The following is a 22,517-nucleotide window of genomic DNA, read 5'->3' as shown; positions in this document are numbered from 1 at the left end:
TTGAGACAGAATCTTGCTATATAGTCCAGGCTGGCCTTAAACTCACTGAGGTGATCCTCCTGCCTCAGCCTCCCAAGTGCTGGGATTACAGGTATGCACCACTTAGCCCAGCTCAGAAACCATTTTTAGAGATGACAGCATAAGCCCCGAAAGGTCAAAGGTGCTGTCCAAAGCCACTAACTTTAGCAGGTAGCTGTGGTGGATTGCTGTCCCTCCCTAGGGGTAGGGGCAGGTTACACTTTCCTGCCCTGTCATATGAGGATTTGGCATGGATGTGCTTTTTGCCCAGTGATATGTGGGCAGAAATAGCACATGTCACCTTTAAGTCAGGTTATGATTTTCCATATTTCTTTTGTCTTAGTGCAAGAGAGAAAAATATCCCAGTAGATTGCAGATGGTGGCTGGATTCCAGTGGCATGGAGCAGGTTACAGCTGCTCACTCGGGCTGTCACAGGAGTAAGAAATGCACCATTGGCACGGAAAGCCACCGGGGTGTCAGCCTGGCTGCTTAGATTAGCACAGCCTACACCAACTGCACGGTGGTGGAACCCAGCTGAATCCCAGACTCCTGAAAGTGCTTCCTGCCACACTCATCCCATCTGTTCCAGAGAAATCACCCGATTTGTTCTCTCCTCCCTGGCTTCCTCATCCTGCTCCTGCTCTCTGGAATTTCTTTGAAACCCCACACATCTCCCAAAGCCAGGCTTGGAATCCACATCCTTTGAGATCTTACTCAGATCTGTGATGGCCCCGAGCGTGTACTCGGTGCCTGCTGCATGCCAGATACAGTTCTGACACTCGTTTGATGCAGTTCATCTTCACCCTAGGAGCAGAGCCCTGTGACCTTGCCGGGGCAGGTGAAGAGGGAGAATAACTTACGCATCCACAGTCACACAGCTGTAATTGGCAGGGCCAGGACTCCAGCCCTGCATCTTTCCAGTGCACTCCGGCTACGTTTCTGCACTGTCTTCTGCCCTCCTCACATACAAAGCCGCTTCTTTTGCTGACTGATCAGTTTTTGTTCTGGGTTTTGAGTATAAATTCTGCGATTTATTGGTAGTATGACCTGGAGGCCAGTCGAGTCTCACTTTCCTTTTCAGCTCCCTGGAAGTTGCCCAGCAATTGCTAACTGACTGAACTCTGAGCCTTGGTTTGGCCATTTGTCGAATGAGATCACTATGTACCTCCTTCGTAGGGTTTTGTGGAGTCTGAATGAGCCTGGCACGAGGCATGACGCAGGGGCAAGAATTCAGTACAACTCACTGTTACTGTTCTTATCCGCCATAAGAGAGAGAAATGTTATATATAATACACAGAGAGAAATGGTGTGCTTCTCACTGTGGAGATTTGGACAGCTAGCTTCATGGCAGCAGGGACTTGTGTGAACTTTGCAGAGCAATCTGGCCAGAAACAGAAAGGAGATCATCCAGGAAGACTGGCGCACGAGGTGAGGTAAAGGGAAGACAGGCAAAGGCGCGGCATGGCCAAAGGCTGAGTTGGTCTAAATCTCAGCACCTCATTGCCCTGCCCCCTGCTGTACCAATTTAAGGTTAGAGCTAAAGAAAGAATCCTACCTGTAGAAACATTTATGCACAAAGCTGTCTTGTTTATGACAGTGAGAATGTGGAAACTACCATTGTGTTCAACAGTAGGGAAATAGTTAAATAAATGATCTCCTGCCGGGCATGGTGGCGCACGCCTGTAATCCCAGCACTTGGGAGGCTGAGGCAGGAGGAGCACTTTGAGTTTGAGATCAGCCTGGGCTACATAGTGAGCCCTGTCTCAAAAAAAACAAAACCAAACCCCAAAATAAATAAATAAATGAATGATCTATCCTTCTGATATATTTTTATCTATTATAATTACAAATATAAGAAGCATGTAATAAGGGAAATGTTTCCAAGGGAATGATGTTAGTGAAAAGCATGAGAGGAAATGATAATTGTTATAGTTACAGATACATTAAAAACAGATTACTTGACCTAAAATAATACACAGGGAGTCTAGGAGGAAATGTACTGAAATGTATGGCTTTGGAACAGTGGGCTTGAGACATTGACGTTTTTTCCTTATACTAATCACTATTTTATTATTATAGCTAACCATTATTGAATTCTCACTGTGTATGAGGAACTGTACTATTTTAAACATACTACCGAGGGGCTGGGGATTTAGCTCAGTGGTGCTTCTGCCTGCCTTGCAAGCACAAGGACCCAAGTTCAATCCCTAGTACCAAAAAAACCACAAAAACATACTACCAATATCCATAGAACCCTACAAGGAAGGTTTTTTTATTATCTCATTGCAAATAGGGAACTAATACTTGCCTATTCACACAATAGCATATTTTACTTTTATAGTAGGAAAATATATTTAATATTTTACTATTAAAAGATAAGAGATTCAGGTCCTCCTTTTTGTAAGTGGTATAGTAATAGATATTACTGTACATATTTCCTTATGTATTAGTACTTACTTCCGTGAATTGATTTTGGGGTTGAAATGTATATATTACCTTTTTGTCAGGCGTGGTGGCACACGCCTGTAATCCCAGTACTCGAGAGGCTGAGGCAGGAGAATTGCCATGAGTTCGATGCCAGCCTGGACTACATAGTGAGTTCAAGACCAACTTGCAGCCTGAACTGTATAGCAAGACCCTGTCTCAAGAAAGAAAGAAGGAAAGAATGAAGGAAAGAAAGAAAGGAAGGAAGGAAGGAAGGAAGGAAGGAAGGAAGGAAGGAAAGAGAAAGAAAGAAAGAAAGAAAGAAAGAAAGAAAGAAAGAAAGAAAGAAAGAAAGAAAGAAAAAGAGCGAGCCTTTTTTAAAAACTAATTTTAGCTTTGCGCAGTGGCAGTATCGTAGCCAATGAGGTTTATCCGAGGCGCGATTATTGCTAATTGAAAAACTAATTTTACATAGTGAGTTCAGGACCAACTTGCGGCCTGAACTGTATAGCAAGACCCTGTCTCAAGAAAGGAAGGAGGGAAGGAAGGAAAGAAAGAAACAGAAAGAAAGAAAAAAAATAGTACCCAGATTGTTTGACAATAAAGAGGGATAAGATACTGATCCATACTAGAACTTGAGTGAGCCCTGAACAGTATGCAAAGTGAAAGGAAGCCAGTCCCAAAAGGCCGCATCCTGTCTCATTCCATGTATATGAAATGTTCAATATAGGTAAACCCCTAAAACAGAAAGTAGACTGGTTTCTGCCAGGGCCTGGGGAAAGTAGGAATGAGGAGTGGCTGTTTCTAATGGTTCTAAATCTCTTCTTCAAGTGATAAAACTGCTCTGAGATTAGATAGTGGTGATAGCACAACTCCGTGAATATAGTAAAACCACTGAATTGTGTAATTTAATAGGGTGAATTTTATGGTACGTGAATTATATCCCAATAAAGCTGAAGGCGGAAGAGAAAGCCGAATTTCTGCATATCCTCCCTTAAGGCTCTAATGTCCTCACCTGGAAAACCATTGGGTAAACAATGACGTTATGGAATATTCAAAGCACAGAAGAGTACGTGCGGTATGGTTCTTTTTTTAAGAAGTGTGTAGAAGAAGTGAAAAGCCTTTATATGTTTCCTTGTGTGTGCAGTAGCACACATGAAGTCGTAGAAATAGGCTAGTGAACTTAATACTGGTTAGTGGTAGAATTAAGAGGAGATTATACAATTTTTGTAACCCCCGGTTTAGTTTATATTAGTATAAAAAGCCATATAAGCTTTTTGGCTCTTGAGGATTGAATCCAGGGCCATACTCAGGCTAGGTAACTGCTCTACTATGTTTTTTATTTTGAGACAAGTCTTGCTATGTTGCCCAGGTTGGCCTTGAGTTTGAGATCCTCCTGCCTGTATCTGGGAATATAGGCATGTACCACTATACCCAGGGATGTGTAATTTGTGTGACTCCTCACAATTAAAAAAAAAATGAAGGAAAAAATAAGGGATTCTGCCTTGGGTGATTCTCCTGGCTAGGCAGTTATTTCTAGGTTTGTATGTTTGCTTATTTGTTTGGCCAAGGTCTCATTATGTAGTTCAATCTGGCCTTGAACTCAATACATAGCCCAGACTGGCCTGAAACTCTCAGTGATCCTCCTGCCTCAGCCTCCTGAGTGCTGGGATCACAGGTGTGCACCACTGCAAATTATTTCTGGTTCTCAAAGCAGCCAGATATGTGTGAAGATCCCACACAGAGGGACCCTGCCCCATCTGCCCCACGGAGAGTTGGAACATGAACTAAAGTTCTGGAGTTGGAGTGGTGCTTATGACCGCAGCTTCTGGATTGGGCAAAGCTGCAGTTGAACCCTAGCTTTCCACCACCGAGGAGTGGGACCTGAGAGACACTTACAAAACTGCCCTCTGCCTCACTTTCCTTAGAAAATCCCTTTCACTGAGCTACCCTTAGGATGGAATGAGACCGCATGTGTGGGGTGCTTAACACCGTGCCTGGATATCCCGCCCCATGAAAGACAGCCATTATTACTAGTAGTAGGCTCGATAGTAGTCATTTCTTAGTTTTTTGTGTGGTATGGGGAATGGTGGTTATAAAACCATAGGAAAAGGAAAGGGGATGGGTGACCAAAACTTAGCCTTACTATCATTCTAGATGCATGCCTATTATACTCAGCTAAAATAAAAGACATTAATTCCCAGCCTCCCTTGCCACTAGGGGCAGGGAAGTCTTGGGTAGGACTTCCTTTTGGAAAGTTGTCCTTTTTGTCTTCCTTTCCCTCCTCATCCTGCTGAGTGGGTACCACAGTTGTTGGTCAGCGTCCCCTATCAGCAGCCTAGCACCTTGCAGCCAGGCCCTCAAGATGGTGAAACAGAGCACAGGAGTCAGCATGCCAGCCCTGGGTTGTCCTCCTCTGGACGCCTATACAAGACAGGCATAAGACTCTACCCTGGCTTTTCTGTAAAATGAAGATGCACCCGCACATGATTGGCACCACACAACTAACCCAAAGCCAAAGATCATGGCCAAGACGAGGGGCGAGCTGGCAGGGGCTGGCTGCTGCCTTCCCTGGGCACTTACTCGTCTCCGATGTGCAGCCGGGGCCAGACCTCGTTGACGTGGGTATACTGGGGGCTGCCCTTCCAGAAGAGCCGCTCCAGCTCGAAGGCGCCAGGCGTGCAGTAGTCCTCGGCCTCCGCCTCCGCCTCCTGTGCCCGCGAGGACAGCCCCTTGGCAGGCAAGTAGGCATTCTCAAGGCTTGTCTTCGTGTCTCCAGATGTCATTCTGGAGCCAAGGGATTTGCTCTCCTTTCTGTAGCTGGTCACGAGAGAGGGTCCAGAGGAGGGTTAGCGGGGACACCAGGGTAGGGACAGGTGCTACAGGAACAGTGGGAAGAGGCCAAACTTGCTGGGCCAGCACGTGCCCAGCCTGCCGTGTTCTTGCACACATCCAGGCAACAGGGAAGTGGGGGCAGGCACAGTGGCAGTTAAACCACCCTCCCCAACATTCCAGTGTTTCCAGAGCCGGAAGCACTGAGGGCTGAGGTGGATTTGCATGCAGCAGACTCCAGATGGGATTGGCCCCAAAAACTCTTCCCAGTGTCTGGTCACTTCCCACCTTTCTGTTAGACTTTACCCCTCTGGTGCCTCCTTTTTCCTTTACGGACTGGATCCTGCTAGTTTGGACCATTTTAACCCAAGTCCAAAGCCCCAGGAGATCCCTGACACTGCAGTCCTGTGGCCCTCTTGACCTCTACGGAGCTGTTGGCTAACAGGAAGGTGGTGGCTGCATCCAGATCAGACCTGATCGGGGTCTCCACTGCCACACACAGAGGTGGTGCCGAGAAGCCTGGACACAGGGGGAGCTGGTTTGTGTGGAGAGCCTGACACAGGGTTGGCCAGCTGGTTGGGACATTTGCGGCTGTCACACTAGGAGGCTGGTCACTGCTGCCTTAATTTCTCAGCGCGGAGAAGCCATGTCTGCACGGTGGAAGGGGTATTGACTGGGACAGCACGGCAGGCTCCACTGGTGGAATGTGAACAAGTTCCTGTTGTCCCCAAGGAAATGAAGTCCGTGTGGGGTCGGGCAGCATGTGTTTCCAGAGCTGAGTACATGATCACCTCCAGTCCACAGCCCAGGGTGGGGAGTTGTACTCTGTTCTGAGATTGGAGGGCAGGAGACGGGGTGACTGAGAAGCAGAGAGATGCATGGGGGGTGAGGATATCATTAATTTGACAGACACAGCCAGCCTTCCACTTCTACTGAGGATGAAAATAATCCAAAAAGAAGAATTGCACCTGTTCTAAGTATATACAGACTTTTCCTGCTGGGGATTTAGCTCAGTGGTTTCGCCACCTGCTTCGCAAGCACAAGGGCCCAAGTTCGATCCCCAAAAAACCAAAACAAAACAGACTTTTCCTTGACATATCTTGTAAACAATACAATATACATCTGTTTACATCAAATATACATTGCATTAGGTTTTGGAAGGACCTTGGGCTTCATTTGAACTATGTAGGAGTATATGCATAGCTTATACCCAGATCGTGCAACCTTCTGGATCAGGGTACCCTGGGGGCTCCTGGAGCCCATCCCCTGTGGTACTGAGGGAGGACTGTACTGAAAAATTATTTTGTGTGGTCACTGTCTTGTTCCAGGCTCTATGATTATAAATGCATTTAATCTTAACAGCTCTCTGGGGTAGGCGGTATTATTAACCTCATCTTACAGATGAGTCAAACCATGCGGTGAAGGTGTTTGTAGCCACAGCCCTTACCAGCGGAGAGGGCGGGGAACGGAGAACACAGTAAGAGCGGCCTGTCTGGCCAGGGATCAGAAAGGGAGAGGGCTGGGAGCTTCTGAGACTGTTAGGATCAAAGGCCACTCAGAATGCTGCTTGAAAAGGCTCCCACTTATCAAAAACAGACCATGTGAACATGAATAATGAAAATAACTCTGGTGCATTGAAATACATTATATGTGGAAATGGTAAGGGACTGAATTATTCACTGTTGGAAGGTGCTAAAGAAGCAGCACCTTATCTAGGAGTTGGGTAAATGGAATCTAGCATGTATTGTTCCTTTCAGACACAAACTGTACTACTGGGTGGATGAGGGAAATTTTGTCAGTGATAAAGTATTCCAGATAATAAGGGAGGGTGCACCATTTCACAACATCCAGTGAGCTTCTGGATCCAGGCACCCAGTGCTGACTGCTAATGATGTAAGAATAAAGAGACGAAGCTGGGTGTGGTGACACACCCGTGATACCCGCACCTGGAGGGCTGAGACAGGAGGACTGCTGCAAGTTCAAGGCCAGCCTGAGCTACAGAGCAGGATCTTGTCCCTCCACCCCCCAAAAGAAAGAGGGATGATCAGACATCATTTGCCTCCTGATAGAAGAACACACCACCAACTAGAGAAGTTTTGCTTTAGCAGAGTCCCCTGGGTCAAGATATGATAGGAGGGCTGGGGGTATAGCTCAGTGACACTGCACCTGCCTGGCAAGCACAAGGTCCTGAGTTCAATCCCTGGTACCAAAAAAAAAACAAAAAAAAACAAAAGGAAATTTGCGGGAGATTGTGAAGAGAATCAAATTATACCACAGGGCCTTATCTTTAAAAATATACACAGAAATACAAATATGCAACAGCACAGAGCCGGGGGTTGGGGTTGAATGCTAGTTGCAGGTAGTTACTGTTCTGCTTTTTGTATGTTTGGAATTCTCTGTAATAAAAATACACACACAGGCTGGGAATAATGGCAAGCTTCTGTTGTCCTAGGTACTTGGTTTTCATTTTGTTTGTTTTTGGTGCCGGGGATTGAACTCGGGACCTTACGTTTGTGAGGCAGGTGGCAGAACCACTGAGCTAAATTCCCGGCCTCTGTCACAGGTACTTGGGAGGCTGGGGCTGAGGCAGGAGGATCACTTAGTCTAACACTAAGTATTTGCCCGAGATGTGGCCAAAGAGCCAGGGAGCTTCTGAGAAGAGGAGGGTAGTAAGGGGCCTTCCATCTTCCCTTTGAGATGGGGCCAGAACTTGGCTCCAGATGGAGAGATGAGAGGAGAGAGGGCAGGATGACCCTGCCCCAGGACTCCTTGGTGCCTTTTATCTCTGTAGCTTCAGTGTCTGGAACACAGGACATGCTAGGGAACCATTTGCTTGTGTGTGTGTGTGTGTGTGTGTGTGTGCGCGCGCGCATGCATGCGCGCTTTTGAGACAAGGTCTCACTATGTCAAACTGACCTTGAACTCACTATGTAGCCCAGGCTGGCCTCAAAAACTTGCATCAGTCCTGCCTCAGTTTCCTAAGTGTTGGGGTTGTAGGCGTTGGGCCACACTTGGCCAGTTGAATGAGGGAATGGCTTTGTGAACGGATGGACTGAGGCAGGAATGAATGAATGAATGGGTAAGGAGATGAGTGATGAAGGCCTGTGAGGCCTTGTAGGGGACTCGAGCAGGGCTAACCTGGAAGTGCAGGGAGCGAGCCGGCCCTGTGCCCCCTCCCACCCATGTCCTCGGCCCAAGGGGTGGCCGAGGTTTCTCCTGCAGGAACAAGTGCAGACCCCCGGTCGCCTAAACACACAGTGACAGCTTTCCTTGCTCCAGGCCCACTGGGGGCCCTAACTCTGAAGTTCAGCCCTTGACCGGCACCCACTCTTGTTTTGAAGTGAGAAGCTGGCTGCACATGCAGAAATTTGGTGATTTGGGCTCTTTTGGACCTGCCTTCCTCTAGAGAAGAGGTGATTTTGGGGTGATGCTGGAATGCACTGTCACTGCATGCTGAGCCTCTGTCCGCCGCCCTTTGCTCTCTGGGGCCCACCTCACCCTTGGTGGGGCTGTGCCTCCTCCATCAGACTGCAGAGAACCCTCCCAGCTCCACCCCCGTGTTGAAAGAGCCCGGCTGCATTTCCAGACAGAAGCGGAAGCACACGGCCCGCCCTGAGCAGCTTGGCGCGCACAGGGGCTCTGGGATCCATTATCCTCCAGCGCCCCGTGATGGGAAAGAACAAAGCAAGGAGCCGTCCAGAAACCGCAGACCTGTAATCTTTCCAAATCCTCTGGGCGGCTGTGTGCATCCCTCGCTGCATGGCTCCCAGATACCTCATTCGCATAGAGGCCAAGGGAGTCCGTTTCCCAGATCACAGCCAAAATGGCAGGGAAGACAAATCTGTTCTGTTTGGTTTCCATAGATCCCACCCTGCGGTTAGTTGCCAAGGTATCCATGACACACGAGTATCAATCACAGGCTAAATGTCATAATGAAGGCCGGGCAAGCCGTCAAGAGTGGCTCCAGGTTCCAGTTACAGCTGCGTATTTAAAGATTTGATCCCAGGAAATCAAATGCCAACTCTGAAGGCTGCTTGGCCTCCGTGATTGTCCTCATCAAAGGATGGCCAAGCCAGGATCCTTCACGGGGACTGGCAGACGACACAGCCCAGGGAAACCAACAATAGCCTGGCTGTTGGCCTGAAGTAGGAGACATAAGGGAGAGGTGGGGACAGTGGTGCAATAAAAGGCAGACACCTCGCCGATGGGGCTGCTGATGGACTCTGTGTGGGAGCGAAAGCCCAGGTTTCCGATACGTTTGTGAGAAGCCAGAAAGCCAGATACCTGTAAGAAACTCATTAATATTTGAATGTGGGCAGCAGGGACAGGTGCTGTTCCTGCCTTGCCCCTTTCCTTGCTCAAGTCACTGTAGCACTGGTAGACAGTGCCCTTTTACAAGAGGAGAGAAAATACACAGTGAATGTTTAAATTTCGAATTCATTACAGTAAAAGACACACTGATATTCATCCCTCTCGAAATACTCTCCCTCGATTTGTCACCCCACTGTTCTTGCCACTTTCTGAGGCAGTTCTGGAGGTTGTCTTTCGCGAGTGTCTTTACCTGATCAAAAATACGGTGAATGCCGCTGCCAAATGCCATCTAATGGAGAGGCAGGCTCGTAAACACATCACAGTGTGTCCTCACCCACTTTTTCACTGCGTCTGGCACCACACGACTGCTGGCTCGTCCCCAGAGTCAGTGACCAAGGGAACACGTCTACCTTCTGAGGTGGTGGATAGAAGCACAGGTGAAGAATTGTATAATTCATTGGGGTGGGAAAATTAAATCTCTTCGGAGGAGACTGCAGAGACTGGCTGAGGAACCAGTAAGCTTTCTGTCATTTTTACGATCCACAGTACACAGTACACCATTTGAGGATCTTTTTGACAGGAAGAAAGTCCTGCAGCATGGCCTAGAAAGTGGTGGAATGCATCAAACAGAACCAAAATGCTCTGTATAGTAAAGCAAGGACGTCTTGAGTTTTCTAGAACATTCTAGAAGGGAGGGACATGAGAAGGCCCCTTAGGAGAAGGGGAAGTGTGGAACCAGAGACCCCAGGTAAGACATTTCCAGGTAACAGCGGCTCTGAGCTTCTGAGGAGGGATTCCCAGTGTCTGCTGCACTTTATGGTTACACTCGGTGTCCGACAAAGCCATTTCTTAATACATAACAAGCTTCTTTGTAGTGGGTTTTTTGTTTTTGCTTTGTTTTGGTTTTTTTGTGGTGGTTTTAAGAAAGCAAAGAAAAAGTCTTGTTCCTCAAAGGGAAGAGACTAGACGTTTACAAAGCAGCATATGCAAAACTAATTGTCACCAAAATCTTTTTGATTTTTTTGAGACAGTGTCTTGCTGTGTACTTCAGATTGTCCTTGAACTCACTGTGTAGCCTAGGCAGGCCTCAAACTCATTACAATTCTCCTGCCTCAGCCTCTCAAGTGCTGGGATTAGAGGCATGTGCCACCACCAGGTGTCACCAAAATATCACTATGTACTTATCTGGGGTCAATGGAATTATGTGACTTTTGTTTTCTTCTTTTTAAATAACCATCTTTTCTAAATCTATCTCATAAATATGTGTTACTTCAGCATATGGAGGAAAAAGAATCAAAGCCCTATGGAAGTGCTATTTTAGAACTGTTCTCTAGGGAGATGCTCACCCTTCACCTGTGGACTGAGCCAAGGAGGTGGCCCTCAGGCGGCCTGACAGTGTCCTTCACTGTCTCTAGACACTGCCTGCCTTCTGCTCAGTGGGGCCCCCAAGGACGGGTCTATGTCCTGGAGGTCACGCAAGCCCCTCATGATTCCTGAGAAACCAGGGGAATCTCAGCTGGATAGAGTCCCCACCTTACACAATTTCTTAAGAAAAAGAAAACAAGTACAGGACCCCAGAAGAGGCTAGTGAAAGCGTGGGGTGCTGGGGCTTCAGTGAGACTCCAGCTCTGAGAGAAAAACGTCTTTCCCCTCTGATCTGAGATGCAGAATTTGGGCCCCAACCCCACCCCACCCCAGTGACGCTGCCAATTGCTCCTTAGCCTGGCCTTAGCTTAGTCTCTGTGAGCTGCAGCAGGGTGCTGGGAGGCCGTGAGCAGGGATGGAAAAGCAGCACCATTTTCTCCTTGACCCAGCCTCCCAAGACAGCCCTGGCCTCGTCCCCAGAGCATTATTCCTGTGTCCCCATGTTTGCACATGAGCTGAGTGAGCTAAGCTCACGGGAGAGGGTTGGGCAGGGGTGGGCTGGGCCGGGCCAGAGAGATCTCTGACATCTAGAAATTTTGAGTATAGTAGAAAAGTTTATATTCTAATCTTTTTTATAAAACAGCTCTGCCTTTCCTTGTAAGGTAGCTTGTATTTGTACATGTTCATATTCCTAGTGCTTTGGAATCATGGGAGAAGTTAGTTTGAGCTTGAATACATGCACACATCCGGGCATGTTGGAGCCACTTGTGGTCCTAGCTACTCAGAAGGCTGAGGGAGAACACCAAGTTCAAGGCCAGCTTGGGCAACTTATCAAGACCGTCTTAAATTAAAATGAAAAAGGCCTGGGATGCAGCTCTGTGCAAAGACCCTGGGTTCAATCCCCAGGGCCACAGTGAATGAATGAATGCACGCATTTCTTTCATGACATTGCCCATGTTGAGCCTGGAATGTGCTTTGCAAGAATGGGGAGGGTGGAAACCTTACTGTGGTTGGGAGAATGACAATTAGTACAGTGAAACCAGCTGGGGTCTCAGGGCACGCTGTGGGGGTTGGCAGCTGTGCATGCATATAAATATGTGCACATTTTAATTTGCTACAAGTCAGTGCTTGTCTTTATGCATTTGAAATCTGCCAAAATGATCCCAGCTAGAAAATAAAATTTATAGATTTTTTTTTCAAAAATTATTTTTGAAAACTCAAGAATTTTTTTGTTGCCTATAATTTAATTCTTAATGCAGCAGACGTAATCCATACTTAATCATTTTTCCTTTCTTTCGGGTTCTGGCAAGTATGTTAACAGGAGGCAATTATGGGAATTAATATAAAATCCTTTTTATTAAAAAAACAGAAAAGCCTTCATCTGAGAGGAAATTGAATATTCCCTCCTCAATGGTGTCGATGTCATGAACTCGTTTGATTAATTCCTCAATGGTTTCAGAGCGCTCAGGGTGGTAATTTCTGAACTGCTAATTGATTTCCCCAGTCTTGGTTTGGCAGAGGGGGCCTCCTGGAAAGCGGGGAGCTGGAGGCCTACACCCCCTTCCTTCTCCAACAAGGGGTGAACATCAGCCAGGGATGAGGAGGGGGCTGGGGTGAGGAACACAAGGGCCGTGACACCTGGCCGGGCCGGTTGCGGGTCCCGACCCCGGAGCGGCTAGGCCTCTTCTTCCTCTGGAGTTGTGAGGAGACCCTGCAGCCTGCTTTGCAGCAAGAACCGCTTCCCACCCAGTGTCCCCTCGGAACAAGCTTTCCTTGTCTGGGGAAGCTGGAGAGGTTTCAGACTGTGTGGGCTGCGGCCCTCACTGCGGGCCCCTCCATTCCTGGAGGAAAGGCCGCCTTTCCTCAGGGGCCTGGCTCGAGGATGCCAGGCAGGGGCGCCCTGGGCTCCACAGGGCTGAGGCTGGGTCCACTTCCTCTGGAAGCTGCCACCGAAGCTCACAGAGAAGCCGAGACCCTGGCCGGCCTCTGGGAAGCAGTGGCTGCTCCTACTGTGCGCCTGCAGATTGCTCTCTTGACCTCCCAGGTGGGAATAATCCCCTGCTGCAGAGGATGAAAGGAGGGTCAGAGAGGAAACCCACAGGAGCTGCAAGTGGAGCAACAGAGACTTAACCTGAGCAGCCTCGCCTACCAACCTAGGTGAACAGGTAACTCTTTGGATTTCCAGTCACAGTGGAAGCGCCACAGGCGAGCCTGGGCCTCCCACATCTGTGCGCTCCTCCCCGCTGCCAAGTGCAAAGTGGTGTGAAAGTGTATCAGGAGCTGTCACTGACCCCAGAGTCTCACATAAAGTGGGGACAGTGACACCTCACTGGCTATGTTGGAGTAAAGGAGATAACCTAAGCCCTTGGCACATGGGCTCCAGGTGTTTCCTAAAGCAGGGACCTGGAGCCAGCAGCAAGGGGACCAGAGCTACATTTGAGCCAAGCATAGGGGAGAAGAGGGGGTGGGTCAGGCAGCTGAGGAGATGGGGCCTAGGTGAGGCTGCACAGCCTGCTGTGCTCGTGGAGTAAAGTCCAGTCAGGACTGTGGGAGTAGCAGAAAGGGCTCTCCCCACAGTGAATACCTTCGGGCTGGTGTGAGCCTTCACTCTCTCTCCCTCCTCAGTACGGAAGTGGAGGGCTCAGAACCATCCAGAATCACCGGAAGAAGCCGGGCGTGGTGACGCACCCCTGTAATCCCAGCACTCAGGAGGCTGAGGCAGGAGGAATACACAAGCTCAAGGCCAGCTTGGGCTACATAGCTAGTTCAAAACCACCTACCTGAACATAGCAAGAACCTGTCTCGAAAAACAAACAAAAGGCAATGCTGTCGATCTCTGAGGCACCTCAGTTCCTGTCTCTCCCACTATCTAGGTTACCATGACCTGGGCAAATCACTTGACTCTCTGTGCCTCAGTTTCCTCATCTGAAAATGGGGACAGTGATGCCCGCCCCTCAGAGAGGGAGTGAGTTCTCCCCAGGCATGTGGTCAGCCAACTCGCAAGGCTGTGTGGTGCCTGGGATGCCAGGCCTGGCTCCGTGGTAGAGGGGACAGCCTGTCCCCACCTCCACCAAAGTGGATCCTGCTGGTCCCAGCACGGCCTCCAGCCTCAGCGCCTCCTCATCGCTCCCCATGCACGGTGGGATTGATGGCAGCTGCAGGAGCTCTGCCCTCAGGGAGGGTGTCAGCCGGGGCATCCTGCTCACTGACCCTGAAGAGCTATTGTCTCTCCCTCACCCGAGCACGCTGAAGTCCCGTGGGGGGCGGCCCACCTCCCCACTCTCTTTCTGCCTTCTCCTACTCTGCACCTCATGCGCAGGACTCAGCTCAGAAGTCCTTCAAGGTCGCTTGTCAGTGTCAGAGGCCTCTGAGCCGTTGGTGGGGCCAAAATGATTTTCTCATGATGAGTGAGGAGCGACTGTATGCCGGTGCCCTCCGGTGCCGGTGCTCTCTGGAATGCCTATCTCAGCCCCAGTCCTAGCAGCTCTTGGACTGCAGGCCTCTGGGTGACCTGGGGCCCCTGGACACGCACGCCAGGGTCTAAGGACACTGAGGACACCTCACACCTTGCTACCCCCTACCCAGCCTCCCCATCGCTACCAGGGCAGCATCGGCCCAGCCCCTTCCTCCCACCGAGACTGGGAAAGGCTTCCAGAGCAGTCGCCCTGTCCCAGCGGTGCTTGGTGTCACCCAGGACGCAGGGAGAAGTCTCCTCTCTGGGGTTCAAGTACCCGTTTGTAATCCGTGCTGCCACACACGTGATCTCAATCACGTTGCTGCTTCCCCTGGCCCCCAAACCCCCTGAGATTTTTCCCTTCAGCTGGCTCCACGGACACATGTAGAGCCTTGTTGGAGTGTGACATGTTATGTAATGCACCAGATACCTCGGAAGGGCCCAGTGAGAATAACCTGCCTCATTATCCCTTAGAAATGGTCATTGAACCAGAAACTTGGATTTAGAAAGAGGAGAAAATTCCACTGTGTCTCTGGAAAGTGCTGGGGTAGCAAGGAGCCTTTCACACTAAGGTTGTCTGCTGGTCTCCACAGCTCCAGAGATAGTGGGATAAAGGCCTTCAGTCCCCATTCCCAGGCCCCCAAGAACACTGGCAGAACCTAGAGGCGCCGGAGTCCCTGCCCAGGACCTTACCTGTGTGCCTCGGGCCCCGCCTGGCCAAGAGTGCTGCTCTGTGGGCGTGCGGCAGCCGGCCTCGCCGACTGGCATCGGGAGCCTATTTTTAGGGTCAGATCTGCTGACGCTGACCTTGTGTGCTGTCCAGTCTGAGAGGAGACCTGTGGCATTTGCTTACAAAATGATTTGCTGGTGTCACCTGAAACCCCTGACTTAGGCAGCCCCATACCTGGGCCCCACAAGCCTGTCCCTGGACCAGCCACAGATGCAGGACATGTGGCCGCAGGGGCAGGAACAGATGGGAATTTCCCGGCTTTGTTTTCTTGAGATGGACAAGGCCAGGTGTCGTGTCTGCTGGCCCTGCCCTGAGCTCTGCCCCCAAATAGCTGGCGCAGGGTAGGTTTGTCTGCTGGTCAGCCGGTGGGAGGACAAGGGGCAGGCAGTGTGAAGAGCTCTCCGCTCCAGTCTTTTCTGAGGGTTTGTACAGCCATCCCCGCGCTGCGATGGAATGGATACCACTTGCACAGGGTGACTGTGAACCTGAGAGGGACCCCAGCTTGGGATGGTTTGCATGGCGCTGCTTCCTGTGAGAGCCGGTTCTCCTCAGTTCAGTGAGGGTGAAGGTGTGATGCTCTCCTCTCCTGCTGTCCTGAGGAGAAGTACAGAAGGTCTCAGCACAGCGCCAGGCACACGGTCAGCCTGTGAAATATGCTGTTTGGTTTATTAGTATGCCAAAAAAATCCCCAGCCCGATATTCCCAAGTCTCCTCGGCTCTGCCATTTTTCGCTGCGCAATTCCCCACTGATCCCTGCTAATGTAGCCCTCCTTTTTTAAAGCAGGATTCTAATAAAATTAGGGTTTCTATAGTTCCAGGTACTGAACAATGTGGTTTCACCTTTACGCACCTTTACCATCCCAATTTGGGCATTCCCACCCCCCTTTTTTGAGATAGGGTGTTGCTCAGTAACCCAGATTGGCCTTGGACTCATGATGACCCTCCTGCCTCAGCCTCCTGACTAGGACTATAGGCATGTACCACCATGCCCGGCTTCTTTTGGGGGCATATTTTAATGAGATTAAAATATGAGACATTCGGGGGAGTGATGGGCAGCAGTCTCCTGCACCCTTCAGCTAGCATAGCCTTTTCGTGTTGAGGGCGTTACATTGTCCTGTGCAACTTTGTTCACAAGTAAAAGACCTTGCTTATAGCCTTCAGGGTTAGCTGCCGCCTACGCCGGTTTTATTTGCAGTCCTTATTTATACTAGTGCCGTTCGTTGGGAAACTGCTAAATAACTTAGCTTTTATTGATTTCTTGATACGAAGAATATTCACAAGGGAAAGACAGAGCCTGAGCCTACAGTGAATTCGAAACATCAGGGCCCCGATGTCCTTGCTGTCAAGCGCTGGGGTCAGAGCAACAGGGTCAAAGGCCCTTCTGCGGTCCCCCTCGGAACTAGATCGGAGGTGCTGGTGTCGACAGTCCAGGGTGAGAGTTCTTCCTAGCAGGAGCCCAAGGGGGGCCCCAGCCCAAGTCAGGGGCTGAGGAGCAAGAGGGGCCCCGAAAGTGTGGTGTCCGCAGAGGGGGAGACAAAGATCTGACAAGGGGCTGGCAGGACAGGAGATGGATTTCGCACCATCCAGGAGGACATTTAAATGACCAAAGCCAACAGAAGAATCTGGGGGCTGCTGAGCCATTGCCTGCATTACAGGGACCCACGACTAGCCTCTGGATGTGGTTGGCCAGGAGGGCTCCTGGGTGGAGAAGGTGGGGCCGCCCTACTTCCATGGGGATCTTGCGGGAGCCCTGGGAAGACCACACTGGCGGTGTTGGTGGGATGCCTGTGTCTTCCAGTGGCTGCAGGGTGGCCCCTGGGGAACGACTGCACTCCCTGCTCTCCCCAAGGGCAGATCTGCCTCCTGTGGGTGACAGCAAGCCAGGTTGGACTCTGTTGTGCTGTTCCCAACTCCAGGGCCTCCCCAGGATCACATGGGCCGGGAGCTCCACTCGTGCAGGGAATGTGATTGCCGGCCACTGTCGCTGCCGTGGAGCTTCTAGGAGCTTCCCAAGAGCCGTGCGGACATAGGCGCCACCCGTGTGATTCTCTTTAGGGCAATCTCTGTCACCCTCTTTCTCCATCTCCAGAGACTGCTAGACACTGCACTCTGTCCCAACTCCCATGGGTTAGAATCCCCCACTTTTTTTTTTGAGACTGTCTTGCTTTGTAGTCCAGGTGGATCTTGAATTTATGTAGCCCAAGCTGGCCTCAAATTCACAGGAATCCTCCTGCCTCAGCCTCCTGATTGCTGAGATTACAGGTGTGTACCACCACCACCAGCTGGAAGTCCTGGGTTTAATCATTAGCACCGCAAAATACCAAAACAAAGCAAAAGAAACCAGGGCCTGTGTTCTGCGGACTGCTGGAGGCCTCCCCAGCACCTCGGACTGTTTGCCCAGAGAGAGGACTGGGTAGGGAGGCTGTCACCCCTCCTGTGTCAGGACACCTAGCCTTCCTGCCCCTCCACCCCATTGTCACTCTCTGGCCTCCTGCCACCTCCAAGCTTGACACCATCCCATCCCCTTCTTACATAGCACCACTCACCCAAGGCGACAGCCTCGGGTGGGGAGGACCGCAGCACAGCAGGAGACAGCTCTGGCTTCAGTCTCTGAGATTGTTGGCTGAGCCCCTCCCTTTCCTGAGAATTTCTCCCTGGGGGGACTGGGAGACTGTGTTCCGGTAGGTTCTGGGCGGATGGAGCTGCAGCGTGGTCTGTTGGACAGTTCCTGGCAGTAACACGCCTGTGAGTAGGGCCTGGTGTAAGGGAGTGGCTGCTGTTCTCACAGTTGCTTTTCTTTTGGTACCGGGGATTAAATTTGGGTCCTTGCACTTGTGAGGCAGGTGATGGAGCCACTGAGCTAAATCCCTGGCCCTTACAGTTACATTTTAGAATGTATTTTAATTTGGTGGGGGTTTTTTTGTTTGTTTGTTTTTTTGAGATAGGGTCTCACTATGTAGTTGAGACTGACCTGGAACTCACTGTGTAGACCAGGCTGGTCTTGAGCTCACAGCGATCCTCCTGCCTCAGCCTCCCAAGTGCTGGGATTACAGGCGTGTGCCACCACGCCTGGCTCTAGAATGTATTTTTAAAAAATTATTTTTCCTCATTGAGTTTAGTGGTACATTTTAGGTGTACAGTACAGTTACATTCATTATTGGGATCTTGTACCTTTACATTGCAGGTTTTGGTTCTCATTTTTTCCCCTTGTCCCTGCCCTCCCTTCACCCCCTCCTCCCTTCCCCCTTTACAAACACTTCATTTCCATTTTTTCATTTTCTCATATTAGAATGTATTTTAAAGATTGAAATATTTTCCAAAACAGGAATTAAGATTTTCAGGTTCATTTAGGTCATTTTGATTTTAAACTTTGATATCCAGTTTTTATATATTTTTTAAAGTTTTTTGAGACAGTGTCTTGCTGTGTAGCCCAGGCTGGCCTCGAACTTGTGGTGGTCCTCATGACTCAGCTTCCCACCATGTCCCTAGTGCTGCACGACAGCAAGCACTTCTCATATGGAGAGTGACATTATTCCAAAATGCTGTGCATATTTTACTTCCAGGATAGGCATTAGCCAATCCATGGTATTTAGTTCATTTTAGTTTTGTTTTACACTTGATCTTAGCCAAAAGGCCGAGAAGCGATGTTTTGTCTTGTTTTAATGGTGAAAATAATGTGTAAATAATGTGTATTTAGAATTAGCCAGCTAGACTCAGTTTAGATGATCCCAATTTTGTTGGCAACATCCAAAGCATCATTACCAGGAGCCAGTCAAACATACACCTTCTTTTCTGCAGCAGGTCTGACTGGGGTATTGACCTTGGCCATGGCAACGTCACAGAGCTCCTTCACAGCTCGTTTGATTTGGCGCCTGCTGGCCTCGCCGCCCACAGTGAACACGGGTGTGTTGTTGCCCTCTGTCTTCTGCACGGCTGACTCTGGTTGGGGGAACTTGATGATGGCACAGTGGTCAAGCTTGTTTCTCCTGGGGCTGCTCTCCCGGGGGTATTTGGGCCACCAGAGCCGCCCGGTCTTGGGACTGTGGAAGGTGGGTGAAGTGCAGATCTTCTTTTTGTGGCTGTGGATGCCTCTCAGCACTGCTTTCTTGGCTTTCACAGCTTTTACTTTGGCTTCAGCTTTGGGAGGGGCAGGAGCTTCCCCCTTCTCCTTCGGCACCATCTTGGTAAAAAGTCCATGGTATTTGTTTGGTTGGTTTTATTTTTTTGAGACAGGGTTTCACTATGTAGTTCAGGGTGTCCTTGAAATTACTATGTAGCCCAGGCTGGCCTTCACCTCAAAGTGATCCTCCTGCCTCAGCCTCCTGAGTGCTAGAATCACAGGTGTGCCCCACCACGCCTTCCCGTCCAACCCACGGTAGTTGGTCATGAGAGGTAGCCTGAATCAATTCCAGTTAAATTTAAGGGGCTTTGGGCTAGGGGTGGAGCTCAGGGGTGGAGCACTTCCCCCCCTGTGCAAGGCCCTGGGTTCCAGCTCCAGCATCGCAAAACATAAAAATAAAAATTCGAGGGGCTTTGTCTGGAAGGGGAGAAAGCTGACCTTGAAGCCGGAGTTGACTCCCATCCACGGCACAGCGGATCTGTTTTGGTCAGGAATGAACAGCAAACAGAATTCACCGCCAAGGGTCTGTTTGTGGGGGGCGAGCAGGCCGTGGGAGCAAACGGGAGGCTGAGCGCCATGGTGCCAGCGACTGTGTCCCCACAGGTGAGAACAGCACCTCGGGGTACTGAGCAGCGAGGCCAAGTCACCCCATTGTCCCCAGTGCCTACCTCTGTACAGGGAGAGTGACAGTAGGGACAAACAACTGCTGTCCTTTATGCCACGGCAGCTGGTGTCTGTGTGACAGCAGAGAAGCTTCCAGAGCCTGCGCGGCTGGAGAAGGATGAACAGTGGGCGAGGCAGCACGGAGGACGGCTCAGCTCCCGAACATCTTTGTAGGCTACGGCAGAATTTGGGTTTCCAGCTACCCAGGAGGTGAAACAGGAGGATCATGGTTCAAGGCCAGCCTGGCTCCATGGACAGACTGTCTCTCTGTCTGCCTGCCTGCCTATCTATCTGTTCATATTTATTTTCTTGTGAAATCCTGTCATAAGAAAAGAAAATTCTGGACATGGTGATGCGTGCTTGTAATCTCTACATTCTGGGAGGCTGAAGCAGGAGAATTGCAAGTTCAAGCCCAGTGCAACACAAACCTGTCTCAAAATGATGAATAAATAAGTGGATAAATAAGTAAATAGGCTAGGAAAAATTGTGGCTCAATGCAGAGGTTCTGGCTTCGATCCCCAATACCACCCCCCCACACACACACACACGAACACAAAAGAGTTCAGATTTTATTCTAGGGAAGATGTTCCACAGCCTGATTTGTATTTTATAGAGAACAGTCTGACTGACGGACGGAGAGTGAAGATGGCGAACCAGAGGCAAGGCCTGCAGAGGGGTATGGCGGGTGTGCTGCGGCCTTTGTCAGGGCAGGTCGTGGGAAGCAGGTCAGATTCTGCTTGCGTTTGGATGGTAGAGTGGACGTGAATTCGACTAGGAGGGGTTCGTGTGTTCCAGAAAGAGCGAGATTATCACATAAAGTACTGAACCCACGCCCCCGTGCTGTTGTTCTAATAAAGTTCTCTGACTCTGGGCCCCCACAGGCTGCGTGGGCCAGGCTGGGAAAGCGGCTCCCCGCTGTGTTGGCCTTGGACATGGTCTCGCCCCTGTCCACCTGCCAGGCTCAGGAAAGAGGTGGCAGTGAGTGCAGCCCAGGGCCCCAGGAGGTGCTGGCGGCTGCAGCCCCTCAGGCAGTGATTCAGTGAAGCCTCGGTCAGAACCCGCTCGCTCTGCCCATCTCTGTAGGGCAGACAGTGACCAAACCCCTGGTACAGCCCAGGAAGTGTCGTGGAAACGGAGGGAAAGCACCCGCCGGAGGTGCTGCGCTGCTGTCCTGCTGTCCGGCTGTTCTTTGCACTGGGTGTACAAGGAAAGTGAGCTGTCTATTTTATTTATTTACTTATTTATTTTTGAGGTGCTAGGCCTTGAACCCAGGGCCTTTACACTGCATTCCATCTTCAGCCTTTCTCTGTATTTTGTTTTGAGACAGGGTCTCTCCAGGCTGGTTCAAGGTGATCCACCTGCCTCAGCCTCCTGAGTGCTGGGGTTACAGGCATGTGCTACCACATCCAGCTCTGCGTAGAATTTTTATTTATTTACTTATTTATTTTTGAGGTGCTAGGCCTTGAACCCAGGGCCTTTACACTGCATTCCATCTTCAGCCTTTCTCTGTATTTTGTTTTGAGACAGGGTCTCTCCAGGCTGGTTCAAGGTGATCCACCTGCCTCAGCCTCCTGAGTGCTGGGGTTACAGGCATGTGCTACCACATCCAGCTCTGCGTAGAATTTTATAATTCTGCCTCTTGGTTGGACAAGCTCAGGGAGGCTTTAGAAAGAGGGAGGTGGCCTGCTCTTGCGGTGGGCTGTTCCCAGGTCCTCAGAGGGGCCCTTGGGTCCCAGGGAGAGGGATTCAACGGAGGAGCGGATTTTGACTTCCCGCACTCCCTCGCCAGTTGCCCAGCAGGCTTCCCTGGGGTGTGGTACCCTCCTCCTGCTGTGGAAGCAACTGCTTACCTAGAACTTTTAGGCAGACACACTCCTGATTTTTCCCATAAACCTGCTCCAGGGGTGTGTGTGTGTGTGTGTGTGTGTGCGCTCGCGTGTGTATGTGTGTTCAGATACTTGTGTGCCCCGGCCGGGCTACACCAGAGTTCACGTGGAACAAGGGAAGAGGATTTTGTGTGAGACATTTAACTTCTGTCCTCATCTCTAGATTAAGGACGGGAATCAAAACCGACCCAGCGTCTGTCTGTGCCTGCGGGGACTTTGTGAGAAAGCAGAAATACTAGTAGTTGGAGTTGGGTCTGGGGGAGAGCGTGTTCATCACTGCGGCCTAGAGTCCTGCCCCGAGACAGAGACAGCCGTGTACATACTGCTTGGCGAAAGCTTGTAAGTCATATGCGTGTACTTAAAGGAAACCAAAAGCAAAGCCAGCTGAAGGCCACACCTCTTGTGTCCATTGCTGTCCTGAAAAGCGATGGCCAGAGATTCCGTCTGTCCTGGGGCCCATGTGGCTTTCCTGACCACTCCCAAGTAGGGTGGGTGGAGGCATAGATCTACCTCCCCATCCTGCCTGTCCCATCAGGAAAGAAACTCAAGCTATTACTGGGCACTTATGTAACACCTCTTGTCCATTGCTGTCCTGAAAAGCGATGGCCAGAGATTCCGTCTGTCCTGGGGCCCATGTGGCTTTCCTGACCACTCCCAAGTAGGGTGGGTGGAGGCATAGATCTACCTCCCCATCCTGCCTGTCCCATCAGAGG

General features: G+C 50.3%; 2 protein-coding genes, 1 long non-coding RNA gene and 2 pseudogenes across 5 annotated transcripts in view; 2 read left to right on the top strand and 3 right to left on the bottom strand.

Moving 5' to 3' along the window:
• The window catches only part of Dupd1 (dual specificity phosphatase and pro isomerase domain containing 1), a 32,094-nt gene extending 16,935 nt beyond the window's left edge, over window positions 1-15,159 (bottom strand). Inside the window, exons 1-2 of one of the 3 annotated variants that reach the window (XM_033766510.1) lie at window positions 15,099-15,159; window positions 5,027-5,263 (exon numbers count right to left, since the gene is read on the bottom strand). In XM_033766510.1, the coding sequence (XP_033622401.1) occupies window positions 5,027-5,229 (203 nt within the window). In that variant the 5' untranslated portion in view covers window positions 5,230-5,263; window positions 15,099-15,159. Of the gene's footprint in view, window positions 1-5,026; window positions 5,264-5,581; window positions 6,251-8,986; window positions 9,099-15,098 lie in introns of those variants that run through there. The other 2 variants (XM_010607351.2, XM_010607360.2) reach the window with 2 other exon arrangements.
• LOC104850391 overlaps window positions 1-20,190 on the top strand; it is a 30,049-nt gene extending 9,859 nt beyond the window's left edge. The window contains exons 2-3 of the long non-coding RNA XR_776960.1: window positions 12,996-13,116; window positions 19,983-20,190. This is a non-coding gene — a long non-coding RNA (uncharacterized LOC104850391). The remainder of the gene's footprint in view (window positions 1-12,995; window positions 13,117-19,982) is intronic.
• On the top strand, window positions 2,836-2,967 carry LOC117287096 (annotated as a pseudogene).
• LOC117287090 lies at window positions 18,650-18,781 on the bottom strand (annotated as a pseudogene).
• On the bottom strand, window positions 18,856-19,315 carry LOC104850385 (60S ribosomal protein L23a-like). Its single transcript, XM_033766511.1, has one exon. The coding sequence runs from the start codon at window positions 19,313-19,315 to the stop codon at window positions 18,908-18,910; it is 408 nt and encodes a 135-aa protein (XP_033622402.1). The 3' UTR covers window positions 18,856-18,907.
• Window positions 20,191-22,517: the final 2,327 nt, after the last annotated feature.

This window comes from Fukomys damarensis, unplaced genomic scaffold, assembly GCF_012274545.1.
Source record: "Fukomys damarensis isolate Sample0158 unplaced genomic scaffold, DMR_v1.0_HiC HiC_scaffold_20, whole genome shotgun sequence".
In the NCBI taxonomy this organism is placed as follows: domain Eukaryota; kingdom Metazoa; phylum Chordata; class Mammalia; order Rodentia; family Bathyergidae; genus Fukomys; species Fukomys damarensis.
Note: the sequence above shows the minus strand (reverse complement) of the source record. Positions and strands in the feature narration are given on the sequence as shown.

Excerpts from the sequence above, each read along its gene's own strand:
- LOC104850385 (XM_033766511.1), bottom strand. The coding sequence starts at position 19,315 with ATGGTGCCGAAGGAGAAGGGGGAAGCTCCTGCCCCTCCCAAAGCTGAA.